This window comes from Phoca vitulina, unplaced genomic scaffold (assembly GCF_004348235.1).
Source record: "Phoca vitulina isolate PV1807 unplaced genomic scaffold, GSC_HSeal_1.0 scaffold30, whole genome shotgun sequence".
In the NCBI taxonomy this organism is placed as follows: Eukaryota; Metazoa; Chordata; class Mammalia; order Carnivora; family Phocidae; genus Phoca; species Phoca vitulina.
This window is the reverse complement of record NW_022589733.1, coordinates 9,711,139-9,729,998: the sequence shown is the minus strand read 5'-3', so window position 1 is coordinate 9,729,998 and position 18,860 is coordinate 9,711,139. Positions and strand designations below refer to the sequence as shown.

Sequence of the window (18,860 nt, the reverse complement as noted above, 5' to 3'; positions counted from 1 at the left end):
ACCCAGAGGCAAGTACGCCAGGTTCTTGCTCCAAGGAGCCCCAGCTCAATAGGAGAGAGAAGTCCTACCAGAGACTCTAAGGCTGTGGGCCTGGGAGAGGGAGAGAGGCCTTTATTCTTGTCCAGGAATCAAGGAAAGCAGGAGTGAAAGACGATATTTCGATCAGAAGAGGGGCAGACTTTTGCTTTGTTTCTTTTCCGCTATTGTTTTGAAAATTCTAAACCGAGGTATCTGGGTGGCTCAGTCAGTTAAGCGTCCGACTCTTGATTTTGGCTCAGGTCATGATCTCAGGGTCCTGAAATCGAGCCCCCCTGTCGGACTCCAAGCTGGGCATGGAGCCTGCTTGAGATTCTCTCTCTCTTTCTCCCTCTGCCCCTCCCCCCTCCCTGCTGATGCACACAGCCTCTCTCAAAAAAAACTAAAAAATAAAAATAAATTTTAAAACATGATAAACAATAAAGAAGAAGGAGTGGAACAAATACTTTTCATATCTCGGGCACCTAAATTCAATGATTAGCATTTTCCCATAATGGCTTCATTTTTTTTTGCCAAGCCATTTCAAAGTAAATTATGGATGTCTGAAACTTTGCCCCTAAAGCCTTCAGCATGCGTCTCCATAGTATAAAGACGCACTATCTTACATAAATATACTATTATCCCACCTAACAAAATTAACAATAATTCCTATATGTCATGTAACATTCAGTTAATAATTAAATTTCTCCATTGTCCCCAAGATGTATTTTATAGCTTCACCTTCCTTTCTCTTTCCTTCTTTCTTTGCCCCTTCCTCCTTCCCTTCCTTCCCTCCTTCTCTCTTACTTTTACTTTTTGAACCAGGATCCAATCTAGGTTTATGCCTTGCAGATGACATTTCTTTTTAGTCTACAACAGACCCCCTGCTCATTTTTCAAGGCATTGACTTTCTGAAGAGTTTCAAGACTGTTGTCTTTTTAAAAAAAAAAAAAAAAAGACTGTTGTCTTTTTTTTTGCCCAAGGTTTATTGAAGATAATACAGCACAGCAAAAGAGGTCTAACTCATAGGAAAAGACTGTTGTCTTATACACTGTTCCCATTCTTAATTTATCTAAATTGTTTCCTTGTGATGTCATCTAATTCATTCCCTTAACTTAATGCTCTTCCTGCAAACCGGAGTTAGAACCACAGACTCGATTCGATCCCGGCTACATATACTTGGCAAGAATCTGGCATGAGTCATACTGTGTACTTCACGGTGCGGCTTACATCCACCACGGCACAGGCTGTCCCACTGCTCGTTGTGGGTTGACGGGCAACCAACCCCAGATCTCTGGCTGGAGAAGTGTCAGCCCCTTTGTGATTTGTAAGTAACCCGCCTTGTGCCGACGGGCCGGACTTTGACATACTATTCCAGGCAGAGGGCAAACCTAACCAAGGCAGAAAGGGAATGGGGAATGGTCCGGTGCCATGGGCTCTGAGGAAGGCGTGGGCAGGGAGGCTGCCATGGGACACCTGGAAGCTGGAGTGAGGAACGAGAGTCCTGTTCAGGGGCAGAGGGGGGCTGGGGAGCTTCTGAGCTGAGGAATAATTAGAGCAACAATTGGAACAGCCCTGGGCAGCAGGACAAAGGGTTTCCTCGGGCAGTTAGTGGACAGGAGGGGTTGGGGCATCTCTGCCCACACCTTTCTCAGACCATCTGCCAGCCTGCCTGGGTGCCCCAGGGAGCAGGCAAGCCTGCATATTCCTGTGGGACGTGAGGGATTCCCCTAGCCCCCAAAACAGAACAGAAATAGCTGTGGGGAGCAGGGCGGGGCCCCGGGACACTCCAGTGGGGTCCCAGGATGGTAGGAGGGCCACCTCCAGGGCCCCTGGGGGACGATCCTGCCTAATTCTTCCCCGCCTCACCCCACTCTGCTCAGCTCACCTCTTTGGGTCCATAAGAAGAGCCGCTCACATGTCCTTGGCCCTTCGCCCCGTCTGGGCACGTGCCTGGCCACACCCTCTTTTATACTGTGGTAAAATATCTGTATCGTGAAATTTACTTTTCAACCACTTCTAAGTGTTCCGTTCAGTGACATTAAGTACATTCACAGCGTCGTGCAACCACCACCGTCATCCATCTTTAGAACTTTTTTATCTTGCCAAACTCAACTGCAGGACCCATCAAACAATTAACTCCCTCTTCCTCCTTCCCCCCAGCCCCCGGCAACCACCAGTCTACGTTCTGAGTTTCACTACTCTAGGAATCAGACAGTATTTGTCTGTCTGTGACTGGCTTATTTCACTTATCATCATGTCCTCAAGGTTCATCCATGTTGTCCAGCACTTCTCTCCTTTTTAAGGCTGAATAATATTCCATTGTGTGTGTGCACCATATTTTGCTTCTCCACTCACCAGACACATGGGCTGTTTGGTTATTGTAGAGAATGCTGCTATGAACATGGATGTACAAATATCTCGTCAAGTCCCTGCTTTCAATTCTTTTGTGTATATCCCCAGAAGTGAGATTCCTGGCTCATACAGTAATTCTACGTTTAATTTTTTGAGGAACCGCCCTCCTGTTTTCCACGGTGACTGCTCCATTTTACATTCTCACCACCAATGCATAAAGGTTGCCATCTCTCCAAACCCTCACCGATCTTGTCTTTTTTTTTTTCTTTTAAGATTTTATTTTTAAGTAATCTCTACACCCAACGTGGGGCTTGAACTTACAGCCGAGATCAAGAGTCATGCTCCTGAAACCAATTCATTGAATTTAAATAAAAATAAATAAATTTTTAAAAAAGAGTCATGCTCTATTGTCTTTTTTATAGTAGCCATCCTAATGGGTGTGAAGTATTATCTCCTTGTGGTTTTGATTTGCATTTTCTTTTTTTTTTTTATTTATTTTATTTTTTTTATTTTTTAAAGATTTTTATTTATTTATTTGAGAGAGTGAGAATGAGAGAGAGAGAGAGAGAGAGAGAGAGCACGTGAGAGGGGGAAGGTAAGAGGGAGAAGCAGACTCCCTGCTGAGCAGGGAGCCCGACGTGGGACTCGATCCCGGGACTCCAGGATCATGACCTGAGCTGAAGGCAGTCGCTTAACCGACTGAGCCACCCAGGCGCCCTTGATTTGCATTTTCTTGATGATGAGGGATGCTGAGCATCTTTGCATGTGCTTGCTGACCATTTGAATATCTTCTTCAGAGAAATACATATTCAAGCCTTTGCCCATTTTGTTATTAGGCTGTCTGTACCTTCTTATCTCCTTGGATTCTCACAACCTCGTGCACTGATATCTGCTTTTATTGCCCTCTGATCACAGAGGGAGAGATTGAGGCTCACAGGAACCAAGCAGCTTGCCCCTGACACCAGTCAGTGAGAGTTCCTGGAATTGTCTGAATCCATGACACGTGCCCTTCCCGATGCTTGTCCCTGCCTCCCAGACTAGTGCTCTTGGTGTCTGAAGCCGCTGCCCTGGATATCCCACCGTGAGAGCCAGATCTAAAGGGGAGCAAAGACCACCAGTGCCAAGATGTCTGCGGAGCGATGTTTAAACTGACATAATAAAGATGTCCCAAGGACAGAGGAGTCCTTTTCTGTTGTTCCGGCAGAATGAGTTATGTCTAGAACTCCAGGAAAGTGGGCCCATGTGAGAGTCCAGAGGAGTCAGCACCACATGAACTAGACGCTCCCCATACTCTCTCCCTCCTCCTCCCAGACACACAGCGTGGCTGTACTTCCCGGCATCCCTTGTGGTCAGGGTGGCCACGTGACTGAGCTCTGCCAACGGCAGGCGGACAGAAGCCAGGAGCCCCCTTCCTGGCCTGGCTCCCACCAGCCTCATTTTCCTGTAGAGGAGTCCAGGTCCTGGAGGAGGGCAGGACCAAGAGAAGGAAGGAGGCTGGATCCTTGAATGGCCACGTGGAAGGTCACCCACAGACCAGGATCGGATGTCACAGGAGAAGAAAAAAGCTTGTGTGGAATCGAGCCACTGAGATTTTGGAGCTGTCTGTTGCAGGAAGCAACCTTTCCTGACTAATACACTCTCCTCCTCTGCGTTGACGCTTGAAGGGGGAAGGTTGAGGTTGGGTTATTGAATCAGTGCCTGACTGAATGAATGAATAAATGAATGAGTATGTTGCCTGAAGCTCTAGACTTGGGGACTGAATGAGTGATTTCATCAGATCCTCCTGACAAGCGGTTCGGCAGGGGCCAGGCCTGGCGGACAAATGTCTGGGGTTTGGTACGGGCGCAGCTACTCCCCAGGTCCTCATGTCTAGTCCTGGCTCCCACCGCCTCACAGGCTGACCTTGGGCAGGCCAGCTCACATGTCAATAACGTCAAGGGCTTCCCCATTGGGAGAGAGGGGGCGACGGTGTCCCCTGCCCCACCTTACCGGGACAGCAGATGCCAAGGAAGCAAGCAGACACTGTTGTAGAGGATTTATTTTTTCAGAAGGCCTGAGTGACAAGGGCAGGACAGGAGGGGAGGGGAAATCCGAGGATGCTGGAGGGCCCTATGCACGGGCAGTGGGCAGGTTAGCACTCCAGGGAGGAGTTTTATTCCCCATGTCTTGGACCTAAGCCCCACAGCCACCCCATAAGATGGGTATTCCCATTCTCAAGTGAGGCTCCAAGAGGTTCAATGGTCTCAGAATCCCAGAGCAACGACCACCCTGCTGCACCACCCCAGGCCCCCTCGGAAAGAAGCACTTATAAAGTTTATTTCTTTTGCCTGGTGAACCTACGGTCCCCAAGGAAGTGCAGATAAGCCCCAAATCACAGTCCTTATGCTGACCCCTTCCACCTGAGAACAATCTTCACCCAAGGCTCTTTCATTTAACTATGCCCTGCACACTCCCAGGGCCAGAAAAGCTCCACCTTGTCCCCCTCCCGCACAGTTCCTAAAGTTCTTCCATTCATCCACTTGGCCTCTTAAGCATTTGCCCTCTTTTCTTATAAAAATACAGCTAGAGCTTGTTAATACTGACAAGCAAAGGGTAGTCATTCACACCATAGCGAAAGTTTGGTTACTGTTATTTGGGAAAAGAGAAAGGGAAAGTGGGGGACTCTGAAGAGGTCAAGCCTGGGTGTTGGAGGTTGGAGGAGCAGTAAAGACCAGAGGGAAATAAGAAAAGTAAAGAGGTGACACATAAAAGTAAAATGGGGAAGTAAGGTGAATCTGGGCAAATTTGAGGCTTCCCAATTGACTCAGCTGGCTGCTTTCTAGATGAACTTGAGTCTCTGTATTGATGTGTGAGGGTCTTTGTGTGGTGGAAGCTGGGAGAGGAACATTACTTTTATTGATTCAGCCTCTAGCCATTCATTGAGCCCTGATTCTGAGCCAGGCCCTGTGCTCTGGGCTCTGTGTTAGAGGCCAGGAGACAAAGTAACTCCGGCGTGGGACCTTGGTCCAACCAGTGGGGCTGAAGGGCAAGCCCCCAAGTCCTGAGAATTCTGGGCAAACTGTGATTGGGGCTGTTAAGAGAGGGCAGAGGGTCAGGGGACATCTGAAAAATAAAACTCAATTGCTTGCTGCTTGGGTTGTGCAATGCCTTGGAGGGCCGGGAGGGTTGGACACACACAGGTGATGGAGAGACATTCTGGGCATCAGGAGCAGCCTGGAGAAAGACCTGGAAGTGGATGTGTACGGCATGAGTTTGGAAAACAGGGAGCTGGAGTCCAATATGCATGAAGGGAAGTGAGGCAGGGCTGGAGGCAGGGGTGCCAGGCTCCCGAGCTTTCACCTCAGCCTGGGGCAAAAATGGGGAGCCATGGGAGGGTTTTGAGCCAGGGAGTGACTGAGCAGGATTGTGGCCTCTCTGGCTATGGTCGGGCAGAGGACGGTTTGGAAGGATAAGAGGGGAGATGAGTGAGAGTGTGGAGGCTCGTCTGAGGGTGACAGCTTCAGGGACAGAGATAAAAGATGGCGGAGGGATTTGTTGGCCCAGGCTTGTGTTGGGGGGCAGCTGTAATGGCCAGGAGGCGGGGCTCTGTGAGCCTTTCTGGACGAGCCAAGCCCATGAGTCCTCATGAGTCCAGCTTCTGGAGAATCTTCTTCACCCAGGGCATTCTGGGGTCAGCACAGATCTCCCGGTCCTTGACAGTTACGAAGCTGGAAGGAGGAGAGAATGAGGGAGCCTTAGCATGTGGCAAGAGTGCCACAGCCCTTCTCTGGAAGCTTAGCGTTTATGAGTCACTTACTGTGTGCAGAGATGCCCACCGTACAGAGTCACTTAGCATGTATGAGGCCCCTGCTGTATGTAAACACACTTCTTCAGGGGGAGAGGGGGAGAAGAGCGGCTAGGACTTCCTGGACTCTCAGTCCCTCAGCCCCAGGCTTGAGTGCCAGGTCAGGCCAGGGAATAGAGTGCCCAGGAGTCTCAGGACCATTGCTGACATTGCCTTGGGGGAGAGAATATTGGGTAGGAGCCAAGAGCATGAATTTGGAGCCAGCTTATCTGGGTTAAAATCCTAGCTCTGACATTGCTAGCAAGTCCCTTAGTTTCCACATCTGTAAAATGGGGATGATAATCATGGTCCAACCTCATAGGATTTGAATGAAGATTAAATGAGTTAATACAAACTGACGTGCTCAGAGCAGCTCCCAGCAGAGAGTAAGGGCTCTGTAACTGCGCCAGGAGCTGGCCCGAACTCTTAACAATGATTTTCTTAATAAATCCTATGACGCCCTATTATTCTACCCTTTTCATAGGTGAGGAAAGTAAGGCCCAAGGGGGTAAAGCAGCTTGCCCGAGTGCCAGAGCTGGTACGATCTGATTCGCTGTGCCCCCAGGAGCCCAAAGCACACAGAATAGAGGCAGGCCCTGGCCCAAGATCACACGGCAATCATGGGCTAAGTCTCCCACCCTTGCCCAAGGTGTGGTGGGTAGCAGGCCAGGCCCTTGGGGCACTCTGCCTCAGCCCTTGTTGGAAGAAATGGACTTAAAGCTGGCTGGAAGTCAGGGACATCCCCACAGCTCGACTCCCTTCCTGCCTCTCAAGAGCCTGTCCATGGGGCCTGGAAGCTCCAGGCTCCCCTTACTCCCCTGACCTGCCCCCACCCCACGGACAACCAATGAACAGAAAGAACAAAGAAGGCGGCAATGTTGATCTCGGCCACGTGGGCAGCCTGCCCGGCTGCACCGGGCAAGACTCAGCCCCTCTCTGAACCTCAATCTCCCCATTTGTCAAGACACATTCTCTCTAGAGTTCCTTCTGGCTCTAAATCCAATAATCACGTGTGCTGTCTTTTACCGAGCATCTATTATATGCCAGGCGCCGAGCATTACACCTTCCACTTACTATTACCGTGTCCTGTGCTGCTCAAGCGGTTCTATAACCTCTCTGTGCCCCTTGCCTCACCTGGCAAAAGGGGATCAGAACAGTACCCACAACGTAGGGTTGTTTCAAGGATTAAATGAGTTCAAATTGATAAAGTGCTTAAACAGTGCCTAGCATTTAGCAAGCACTCTTTACAGATTTGATAAATAAAAATAAATGAAGGAAGGGTGCCTGCACGCTCAGTGGGTGGAGCGTGCGACTCTTGATCTCGGGTTTGTGAGTTCGAGCCCCACGTTGGGTGTAGAGATTACTTAAAAGTCAAATCCTTAAAAAAAAAAAAAAAAGCCAAATCCTTAGAAATAGATAGATGTGATCACTCCTGTTATACTGATGGGGAAACTGAGGCTCAGCGTTGAAGCGACACAAACCCACTTCAGCCCTCTTTGTTATTCACCCACACACCCCTGTGAGGGATGGAAGATGAATATGGAGGAGGAAGATGAAAAAATGATGGAGCCTCAAAGGGGGTCATGAGGCCCCAGGCCCAGACACCCCGCTGAGCAGGTTGGCAGGCGGCAGTCTGGAGGGGCGGCCCCAAGGACAGGCCACGTCACCCGGCCAGTGGCAGTCGCCGCCTCGGGCTCCAGGCCAAGGAAAAGGAAGCAAAGACATGGAGAGAAAGAGGCAAAAGAGAACAAGAACCACAGGCGAAAGCCCTGAACGGAGATCCAGGAGTCCCGGTTCCAGCGGGGGCAGCCTTGAGCAAATCACTCCCCCACACACACACCCCGCACCTGTTTCTCCATCTGCAAAATGCAAATGATCACGCTCCTCGTAGGAAGGCTGCGAGGGTGACCCGAATTCACACAGGAATGCTCAGAACCGCGCCTGGCCGTCTGGCCATGGGATACACTCTCTGTCAGCTCAGTACTCTTTGGGGAAGAATGGGCTGCCTCGAATAACTCCCAGGGAGCTGGGGAGGATTCCAGATGCTTCTGATGGGAGCATCGCTGCTGACTCAGAGGCTCTGGGCACGCCGCCCGCACCCTGCTCCCGGTGCTAACGGCTCCGCACTGCCCACGCACACACTCTATCGTGTATACGGACAGCCGGCGCCCAGCTCATTCAGCTCCGCGTCCTCGGCACCCAGTAGGCGCCCCATTATATTTGTTGAATGACCACACGACTTCTTTTCTTGGTACACCCAAGCCTGGGCTGAGCCGTTTCAATGATGGAGGCCAGTTGCACTCCTCCCATCCCTGGGTCTGCCCCCCGACCTGCTCGCGGGCCCTCCTGGGCCAAACCTGGCAGGCTCTCCAAGGCCAGGCCCTGCCTCCCCAGCTCCATACTCACACCACGCCAGGCCTCCGGCACGAGTCTGAGGTCCAGTAGAAAAACTTCAGCATGCGCAGGGGCAGAGGGTGACGGAAGTAGTCCCGGCAACAGATACTGTCTTCCACGTTGGCGCCATAAGGCCCTGGAGGAGGGGAGTGCTCAGAAGACTCACAAGCTGGACATAGGCAGGTCACCCTCGGCCCCAACCTCTGAGCCAGCACTTCTATTCTCATGTGGAAGGTTGGTGTCCCGAGGACTCTGAGCCTCAGAGTCCCCAGGCTCAGGGTCTCTGAGGAGCACAAAGGGCCCAGTCTGGGCTGGGGGCGGGGAGGTGGTCAGCTCCAGGAAAAGGGACTCACAGCGACTGAGAATCAACGAAGCCCTAGGCTTCTAGGTGGGACCCGAGACTGCACAGGAAGGAGCCCCAGCCATTCAAGGTGAGGCCCGTGCACGGGCACCGTCAGCCTCACCTGGGAGCTTGTCAGAAATGCTTGGCGCCCAGCCCCAGCCGGATCCCACTTCAGAGCTACTGGATCCAGGCTCCAGGGGTGGGAGGGCTGGGGGGCTGCACCTTCAAGCCCCAGCCCTGCGGAGTCAGACGTGCATTTTGATGAGTGCCCAGGCAATCACAGAAGTCGGCTTCAGCTCACACCTACTCCAAACTTCGTGGTGCACGCGGGGAGGCTGAGGTTCAAGGAGGAGGATGTCTGGCCCAGGGTCACACAGCATGACTCTGGAGAGTCAGGATAAGGGCTCAGGCAGAGTCCAGTCATGCAGACCTGGGTTCGAGTCCTGCTCTGCCCCGAGTCACCAGGCCACCCTGGGCAAGTTTCTTAACATCTCTGAGGCCCACTTGTCTCCTCCGACCAAAGGGGTGATAATAGTACCAAACCAATGGGGCCTTTAAGGCAGGAAAAGCTCCCAGGAACCCCCAAAACTGAGTAATTATTGTTCCTAGCTGCCTATCTCCCAGTCCAGTGCTCGTGCCCTGACCCAACACCAGAGAAGTTAGGGACTCAGTGTTGAGGGCAGGCTCTGGAGCAAACATGGGGTGTTGGGGGGGCAGGACCAGCTTTCCAAGAGAATACCCCTTACCCCAGCTCCTGCCTTTTTTTTTTTTTTTTTAAGATTTTATTTATTTATTTGACAGAGAGAGACAGCGAAAGAGGGAATACAAGCAGGGGCAGTGGGAGAGGGAGAAGCAGGCTTCCCGCTGAGCAGGGAGCCCAATGCGGGGCTCGATCCCAGGACCCTGGGACCATGACCCGAGCCGAAGGCAGATGCTTAACGACTGAGCCACCCAGGCACCCCCCAGCTCCTGCCCTTTCCCATCCCAGATGGGCCCCTTTGGTGGCTCCTTCTCCATACCCCAAAGGGTCCTATGCTTGAGTTCTCTGGAGTAGAGGACCCCAGGCCATGCCCCCTACCAGCTGAGACAGATACTAGACTACAAGCCTTCGAGACTACCCATTTCACAGATGTGTAAACTTAGGCCCAGGGAAGCACTGTGACTAGCCCAGAGCTAGCAGCAAACTGGGGTCATCTGCTCTCAGTCCAGTGCTCTTTCTTCTTCATGAGGAAGATACCACAGTGTCTGACCCTGGCCTCCACAGGGAGCCCTCCCTCTCTGCAGCCTTACCTGCCTCAGTTGCTTGTGTCAGAGCAAGAAAGACAAGGGCAGCCAGGAGCGGAGCCTTCAGGCTGGCCATGCTCTTGTCCTTTGTGTCCCAGCCCAGGTGTCTGTAATCACCGGATGACAGGAAGGTCTGGTATTTAAACACTTGTTACACCCACAAGCCTCAGACGGCTCTTAGTCACTGGTGGGCTCAGAATCTCTGACATTCACATTATGAAAGAAGAACTCCCGCTTCCTCCAAATAAAAGGAAATTCTCTGTGGCTGGGAACAGCTCAGAGGGGACCCCCAACCTGTCCTCCCCTCTGAGTCTCAGGAGACTTGTAAAATCCCCCATGAGCTGGGCTTCTTAGAGGCCTGTGCTCCCCAGGGTCCACGGACTGGATGGCCTTCACCATGTCACTGGATGTCTCTGGGAATCAGTTTGCCCGTCTGGAAATGGGGGAGATGGTTTCACACCCCTACCTATTTACCTCAGTGGTTGTTCGTAAGGCAGTGAGGATGTGGGCAGGGGCTGACCAGTCCTAAACCCTCACCTTGTAGCCTTGATGATCTTCATCCCTGATCTCTCTTCAAAAGGAGAGGCCTGAGAACCCATTGGGCTGGTTTCTGTGCCCCCCACCAGCATCTTCTACCGCTTCTCACAAAATCCCAACTTGGGCCAATGCATGATCCCCTCAACAGTTGCAAAGAGCTTCCACACATTTCCCTCCTGCCTGTTCTTCCTTCCCAGCTGTCTCCAGTCTCTTCCTCATCCACCCCCTTCTCGATCTCTCACCATATCCACTTCCTATATTTCTCTTGGATCTGTCTCTTGGATATGTCCCCTCCTTCCCATGCCCATGGTCCCTGCCCAGTCCAGGCCCCTCCACCCTGGGCTCCGACGCTGGCCATCAGTTCTCCCTCTCCACACACAGCGGCCAGTGCGGCCCACATTCCAAGCTGCACGGGCCTCTCTCCCGCTTCAAAACCCTGCCGTGGTCCTTTGACCTGAGGGCAGAGCCCAAGCTCCTAACTGTGGCCCTCAAGGCCTCCTTCCCAGACATGCTCCCTCCCACACTGGTCTCCCTCCTCTGAGGGGTCACGCCACACTCCTCACACTTCCTCAAAGAGCTTGGCCATCAATGCCCTTTCTACTTCTCTACCGAATAAACTCCTACTGATGCACAAGAGCCATTTGAAATGTCACCTTCTAGGTAAGCACACCCCTTCATGACTTGAAAGTTCTGTGGGGTGACCTAGAACATGGCCCTGAGCAAACTATGTCAAGTTTTCTCTTTCTCAGACCCCTTCCTAGAAGCCAAGCTCCACACTCTTGGAAGACAAGGGTCTGCTTATATCTGTCTTGGCATTTCCAGCATCTACCAAGAGTGGGGTACACAGTGGGTGGTCAGAACACATCCAACGAAGGAGGAAACTGAGGCTCAGAGAATAAGGGCACTTGTCCAAGGTCACACAGCTGGTAAGTGACTGAGCCAGCCTAGAAATTCAGGACTCAGCCCTCCATTTGCAAAGGGTCCTATCCATCCATTTATTCATTCATTCAACAAATATTTATTGAGCCCTGTGGTAGACAAAATAACGGTCCTCCCAACATGTCTTAATTCCCGAAATCTGTGAATATATGACCTTACATGGTAACAAGGACTTTGCAGATGTGTTTAAGTTAAAGATTGTAAAATAGGGAGGTTGTCTGGATTCTCCAGGTGGGCCCAACGGCCTCACGGAGTCATTGTAAGAGTGAGTCAGACTCAGAGGAGGAGACGGAATGATGGAAGCAGAAGTCTGGGAGATGCAGGACCATGGGAATGCAGATAGCCTCTGGAAGGTGGAAAAGGCAAGGAAACAGATTCTCCTCTGGAGCTTCCAGAAGGAACATAGCCCTGTTGACACCTCGATTTCAGCCCACTGAAACTGACTGAGGACATCTGACTTCCTGAACTGGGTTTGTGTTGCTCAAAGCCACTATATTCGTGGTCATCTGTTATAGCAGTAAGAGGGAACTAATACGAGCCCCCATCATGTGCCAGGATCTGGGACATGGCAGTGAACACATCCCTGCTAGCGTAGATTTTACCCTGGAGGCTCACGATAAAGAGGCAAATACCAAACAGGGTAATATCGGGCCATCGTGAGTGCCGTGAAGAAAATCAGAGGAAAAGAGACAGTGATGATTGGGGAGCAGTTTTGGGTGGTCAGTAAAGGCCTCTATGAGGAGGTGACATTCAAGCTGAAATGCACAAGATATCAAGAAGCTTGCCAGGGAAGAAAAGGCAAGTGCAAAGGACCTCGCAGGGCAAGGGGCGCCTGGGTGGCTTAGTCAGTTGAGTGTCTGCCTCTTGATTTCAGCTCAAGTCATGATCTCATGGGTCGTGAGATCGAGCCCTGCGTCGGGCTCAGCGCTCAGCAGAGTCTGCTTGAGGATCCTCTCTCTCCCTCTCCCTTTGCCCCTCTCCCTGCTTGCATGCTGGTGCTCTCTCTCTCTCAAATAAATAAATACATCTAAAAAGCCCTGACAGGGAGAGAGGGCTGAGCACCTGGGGCAGAGCGGGTGGGGGAGCAGGAGGTGGCCAGGGGGTTCCTGTGAACCTCCCGATGGAGAGTCATTAGAAGTACACAGCATCACCTGGGAAGACCTCGTGTCAGAGGGCGTTACCCAAGGCCAGAAGGACAGACACTGTATGATTCCACTTCTATGAGGTTCCGAGTCGTCAAATTCATGGAGACAGACGGTAGAATGATGGTTGCCAGGGGCTGGAGGGAGGAGGGAATGGTTAGGGTTTAATGAGCCCAGAGGTTCAGCCTGGGAAGATGGAAAAGTTCTGGAGATGGGTGCTGGTGATGGGTGCACAGCCACGTAAATGTACTTAATGCCGCTGAACTGTACTCTCAAAAATGGTTAAAATGGTAAATTTGATGTTATATATATTTTATCAGTTAAAAAAAAAAGAATGGCTCAGTTGGAGGAGCATGATCTCGGGGTTGTGAGTTTGAGCCCCACGTTGGGTATAGAGATCACATACACACATATATACATACATACATAAATCTTAAAAAAAAAAAAAAAAAAAAAGGAAAACGAAAGCATACGGAAAGATGCTCCACATCGTATGTCATCAGGAAAATGCAAATTAAAACAACAGTGAGGTACCACAACGTGCCCATTGGAATGGCCAAAATCTGGAACACTGACAGCACCACATGCTGGTGAGGATGTGGACTGAGAACCCCAATTCCTTGCTGGTGGGGATGCAAAATGGTCCAGCCACTCTGGAATGCAGTTTGGCAGGTTCTTACAAAATGAAACGTACTCCCAGCATAGGATCCAGTGATCACGCTTCTTGGCATTTCCCCAGAGAAGTTATTTATGTCCACACAAAAGCCTACATTCATATTCATAAATGCCAAAACTTAGAAGTAACCAAGATGTCCTTCAGTAGGGGGATGGATAAACTGTGGCATATTGAGACAATGGAATATTCTTCAGTGCTAAAAAAGAAATGAGTTATAATGAGTTATCAAGCCATGAACAGACATGGAGGAATCTTACATTTACTTAAAGATGACTAAGTGAAAGAAGCCAGTGTGAAAAGGCTGAATACTGTATGATTCCAAGTCTACAACATTCTGGAAAAGACAAACTATGGACACAGTAAAAAGATCGGTGTTTGCCAAGGGTTAGGGAGAGGGAGAGATGAATAGGCAGAGCACAGAGGACTTTTAGGGCAGTGGAAATAGTCCTTATGATACCACAATGATGGATATATGTCAATTGCATATATTTGTCCAAACCCATAGAAAATGTAAAGCCAAGGGAAACCATAATGTAAACAATGTGATAAGGATATGTCAATGTAGGTTCACCAGTTGTAACAAATGGCCCACTCTAGCTGGGGATGTTGATAATGTGGGAGGCTATGCCTGCATTGGGGCAGAAGGTACATGGAAATTCTCTGGACCTTCCTCTCAATTTTGCCGTGAACTTAAAACTGCTCTAAAAAACTAAAGTCTTAAAAAAAAAAAAAAGAAAGAAAAGGTGTTACCCAGAATCCAATCAAACTTCTAATCCTAACTTCTAGTTTGTGAGAAATACAGAGGCTGGAAGAAGATGAACGACCTCATGAGAAGACAGACATCTCCGGAAGGTAGGTCCTTCCAGCCCCTCTACAAGGTAACTATCCTGAGATCAACAAAAAGTCAATGTTGTTTAAAGAAAAAAGTGGATAGGGACATTTAAAGTTAAGGAGATTTAAGAGACATAACAGCCCAATATGTGCAATATGTGGACTTTGAATCCTAGTTTTGGAACACCTGCTACAAAAGACATTTTGGGGACAGATGGGGAAATTTAAATATTAGATGATAATTAGGGCTTTATTGTTGATCTTCTTAGGTGGAATAAAGACTTTAAGAATATGTAAGAGAATGTCCTTGTTCTTAAGAGATGCACACTAAAGCATTTAGGGGTGAAGGTCACGAGGACCTTACTTTTGAAGAGTCCATGTTCAGGGGAAATATATATGTCTGTGTATGTACATGTGTCTATGTAGGTGTGTGTATATATAGATGTGCGTGTATATGTGTGTGAATATAGGTGCATGTTGTGTGCATGTGTAAACATATGTGTGTTTGTATATGTGCGTGCATGTGTGTATGTGCTTAGTGCATATGCGTGTGTGTGCATACATATGGTTGTGAATGTCTATGTACTTGTATATATATAGTGATATCCCAGAGAAGGAAAGAGAGAGACAAATCCAATATAGCCAAATATGAACAATGTTGCAGCTAGGCGGTGGATATGCTAGCCATCATTGAACTACAAAATTCCTGAGCATTTAAAGTGTTTCATAATGGGGGCACCTGGGTGGCTCAGTCGCTTGGGCCTCTGACTCTTGGTTTTGGCTCAGGTCATGATCTCAGGGTCCTGGGATGGAGCCCTGACTTGGGCTCCTTGCTGAGCGGGGCACCTGCTTGAGATTCTTTTCCCCTCCCTCTGCCTCTCCCTCTCCCTCTGCTCCTCCCCACCCCCTCCCCTGCCCGACACCCACAGGCACACGTGCTCTCTCTCTCTCTTTCTCTCTCAAATAAATACATAAATAAATAAAATCTTTTAAAAAAAAGTGTTTCATGGGGCGCCTGGGTGGCTCAGTTGGTTAGGCGACTGCCTTCGGCTCAGGTCATGATCCTGGAGTCCTGGGATCGAGTCCCGCATCGGGCTCCCTGCTCAGCGGGGAGTCTGCTTCTCCCTCTGACCCTCTTCCCTCTCGTGCTGTCTCTCATTCTCTCTCACTCAAATAAATAAATGAAATCTTTAAAAAAAAAAAGTGTTTCATAATAAAAACATGAAAAAAGAAGAAATACTTTTTTAAATGTGGAAGTCATCCTGTGAAAAATTAGCTGTCATTGGAAAATTGTAAGTGACAGGCAGAGAACCGGTCTGGTGGTTCTTCATCTGAACTTGGGGTTTTCTTACACGGGGCCCTCCAGGGTGGAGGCCCCTCCATGGGTGGGCTCAGGGGCTCCCCCTGGAGAGAGCACCTGCGTCCCAAGGGACTCTACAGGGCCCCAAGCCTTCCTGCCGGCTCAGCCTCTGCCGCCTCATCACCCCATTTCCCTGAGGCTTGGGAGGAGGGTGAGCCACTCAAGCAGCCAGCCAGGCTCTGCCCTCCAGGACCCCTCGGCCTCCCCAGAGCAGGAGCCGAGGCAGGCAGAGAGTTCAAGGAGCCCTGAATTCCCAGGCAGGACTCAGGCGACCAGCTTTCAAAGAAAGGAAAGGGGAGTTCCTCGGGCCGAAGGTGGGAATCACCGGAGGTTGCCCATGGGGCTGTTTTCTCCCCTCCTAGGGGGCGGGTGATGCTGCCCCTATCCTTCTGAGCTCGCTCTGAAAAGCTCCCAGATCAAATCCGCTTTTCTCCAAACTTCCTTCGTTTAAATTAATTCTTGTTTATTACAAAATACGTAAAAGTGGAAACAACTCAAAGGTCCACTGACAGATGAACAGATAAGTACAATGTGGTACACGCACACAATGGACTATGATTCAGCCTTAAAAAGGAAGGAAATCCTGACACATGCTACAACAAGGATGAACCTCCAGGACATTTTGCTCAATGAAATAACCCTGACAGGGGCGCCTGGGTGGCTCAGTCATTGAGCGTCTGCCTTCGGCTCAGGTCATGATCCCAGGGTCCTGGGATCGAGCCCCGCATCGGGCTCCCTTCTCAGCGGGGAGTCTGCTTCTCCCTCTCCCTATGCCCCTGCTTGTGTTCCCCTCTCTCGCTGACTCTCTCTCTGTCAAATAAATAAATAAAATCTTAAAAAAAAAAAAAAAAAAAAGAAAGAAAAGAAAGAAATAACCCAGACACAGAAGACAAATGCTGTAGGATTCCACTTATAGGAGGTACCTAGAGGTGGTCACATTCACGGAGACAGAAAGTGGCCTGGTGGGTGCCAGGGACTGGGCTGTTTGATAGGACGGAATTTCAGCTTGGGAAGTTGAGAAAGTTCTGGAAGGGATGGTCGTGGTGGCGGCACAGCACTGTTCATGTACTTAGAGCTACAGAGCTATGCCCTTGAAGTGGTTAAAATGGGAAATTTTATGTTCATGCATATTTTACCTCAATAAAAATATACATGATTACATATAAATGGGTATTCACACCGATACATAGTTTAGATCTCATGAGTCGCCCCTGAGGCAGGAACGTGACAGTGGGTGGGGGCAGGTGTTCAGAGGAGGGGAGGCTTCATTTTCCACCAAATATCCTTTTGTATGGTTTGAAACTTTTCCCCCGCCCCCGTGCATGACTGACTTATTCAAAAAGATAACATTTGTAATGTATGCAGCACAAAAGGGGTAGACAGAGAAGTAATTCTCCCACCTCTGACCACCACCCCTCTGTGTATCATTTCTTTTCCTCGGAGAAAAACAGGCTTAACGATTTCTTATTTGTCCTTCAGAAACAGTGTAAGCATATGCAAACACATTATATAAAGGTATTCCTTTGAAAGTAATGGAAGAGAGGGAGGGAGGGAGGGCAGCATATAGTAAATACCAAAATACTGTTCTGTACTCTGCTTTTTTCACCTAAAATGCATCTTGGAAGCGTGCCTGTTAGTACACTTAGATTGGCCTCGTGCTTCCCAATGGCTGTGTGGTTTTCCACTGTATAAACATACCAAAATGTATATAGCCAGTCCTCTGTTGATGGGCATTTTGGGTTTTTCCAGTCTTTTTCATTTAAATTTAAAAAAAAAATGCCAAAATAACTTTCCTTGAGCAAACTCACCAAGGGGAATGCATCTGGTGGGGGATAAATTCCTAGAAGTAGATTATCTGGGCTTTTGCTTCCAGGGAGATGCAAAGAGAAAGTCCCTGCCCCAGACAGCTGCCTCAGAGCTTCCCCTTTTCAGCAAAAGCAGAAAGGGGGGGTGTCCCAGGAGGGGGCTCCACGTGGGGCTGTGGGGACTCACCAGACCCCTGATTTGGGAGCGGCTGTGAGCCCCCAGTCCATCCTGAAGCCTCCCGGAGGGCATCCCGCCATCCCTCCACTTGGCTGGGTGAAGATCAGCACCCCAGCTTTCCCAGGAGCTGGAAGGAAGGATAGGCACATTTAATTGAGGACAGTGGGCTGGCAAGTCTGCGCGCTTGTGGGCAAAGAGAAATGGTCAAAAGCCCAACCAGGAGGCAAGATCTTTTGAAGGTCCAGACCACCACTTGGGCCAGACAAGCAGACTGTGAGGTGAGTGGGAAATCCTGATATGGAGAGAATGGGGTGAGGAGGAAGAAGTAAAAGACTTTGGGGCTAATTGGCCACAATGACAACCTATACGATGATGATGACGATGACGATTGATGATGATGACGATTGATGATGATGCCAACTGGTACTCACTGAGAGCCAGATGCACTGGGTCTTGGATTATACATTCACTATCTCACCATCTCCCCATAGCAACACTTAGAAGGGGCCACCATCATCATCCCTATTTCCCAGATGAGGAAACTGAGAAGATGATCAGATAAGGACAGAGACAGTCCACAGCCAGCGAGTGCTGGGGCTTGAATTGGCGCTCAGGTCTGACACCAGCCCAGCTGCACCCTAACTGCTCACCCTCTGCAGCTGGGGTCAGATTAGGCCCAGAGGCACCAGGGAGAATGGCAAGCCATGTGTGGAGTCCGTAACAGCCTGAGTTACTGATGCCTGATGTCTCGATGAGGAACCAAGGCTCAGGCACCGGAAGCCATCTGCTGGGGCCACACTAGAGAGTCTGGATTGGATCCCCGGGTTTCTGTTTTTGTTTTTAAGATACAATTCACATACTATAAAAAGTCACCCCTTTAAAGGGAATAAAAGTCAGTGTTTTTTTTTAAGATATTCACAAGGCGTGTAACCACCTTCACTATTTCATTCCAAAACATCTTCATCACCCCAGAAAGAAGCCCTGAGCCCATCAGCACTCATCCTCCATGTCGCCCCTGTCCCCAGCCCCTGACAACCACGAATTTACTCTTGGTCTCTCTGAGTTTGCCTTTTGCAGGCATTTCATAGGAACGGAACCACGTAGCATGTGGCATTGTGTGTCTGGCTTCTTTCTCCGCCTAATTTCTTAAGGTTCACCAGTGCTGTAGCATGCATGAG

At 49.7% G+C, this 18,860-nt stretch overlaps 1 protein-coding gene across 3 annotated transcripts in view; it reads right to left on the bottom strand.

The window, feature by feature from the left end:
* Window positions 1–5,483: 5,483 nt before the first annotated feature.
* The window catches only part of CCL22 (C-C motif chemokine ligand 22), a 43,159-nt gene continuing 29,782 nt past the window's right edge, over window positions 5,484–18,860 (bottom strand). For 2 of the 3 annotated variants that reach the window (XR_004301813.1, XR_004301814.1), the window contains exon 3: window positions 8,650–8,723. Coding sequence is in view for 1 of the 3 variants with exons in the window: in XM_032424566.1 (XP_032280457.1) it covers window positions 5,993–6,077; window positions 8,600–8,723; window positions 10,221–10,290 (279 nt within the window). In the remaining 2 variants the exon portion in view is untranslated. Of the gene's footprint in view, window positions 6,078–8,599; window positions 8,724–10,220; window positions 10,309–18,860 lie in introns of those variants that run through there. The other variant, XM_032424566.1, reaches the window with a different exon arrangement.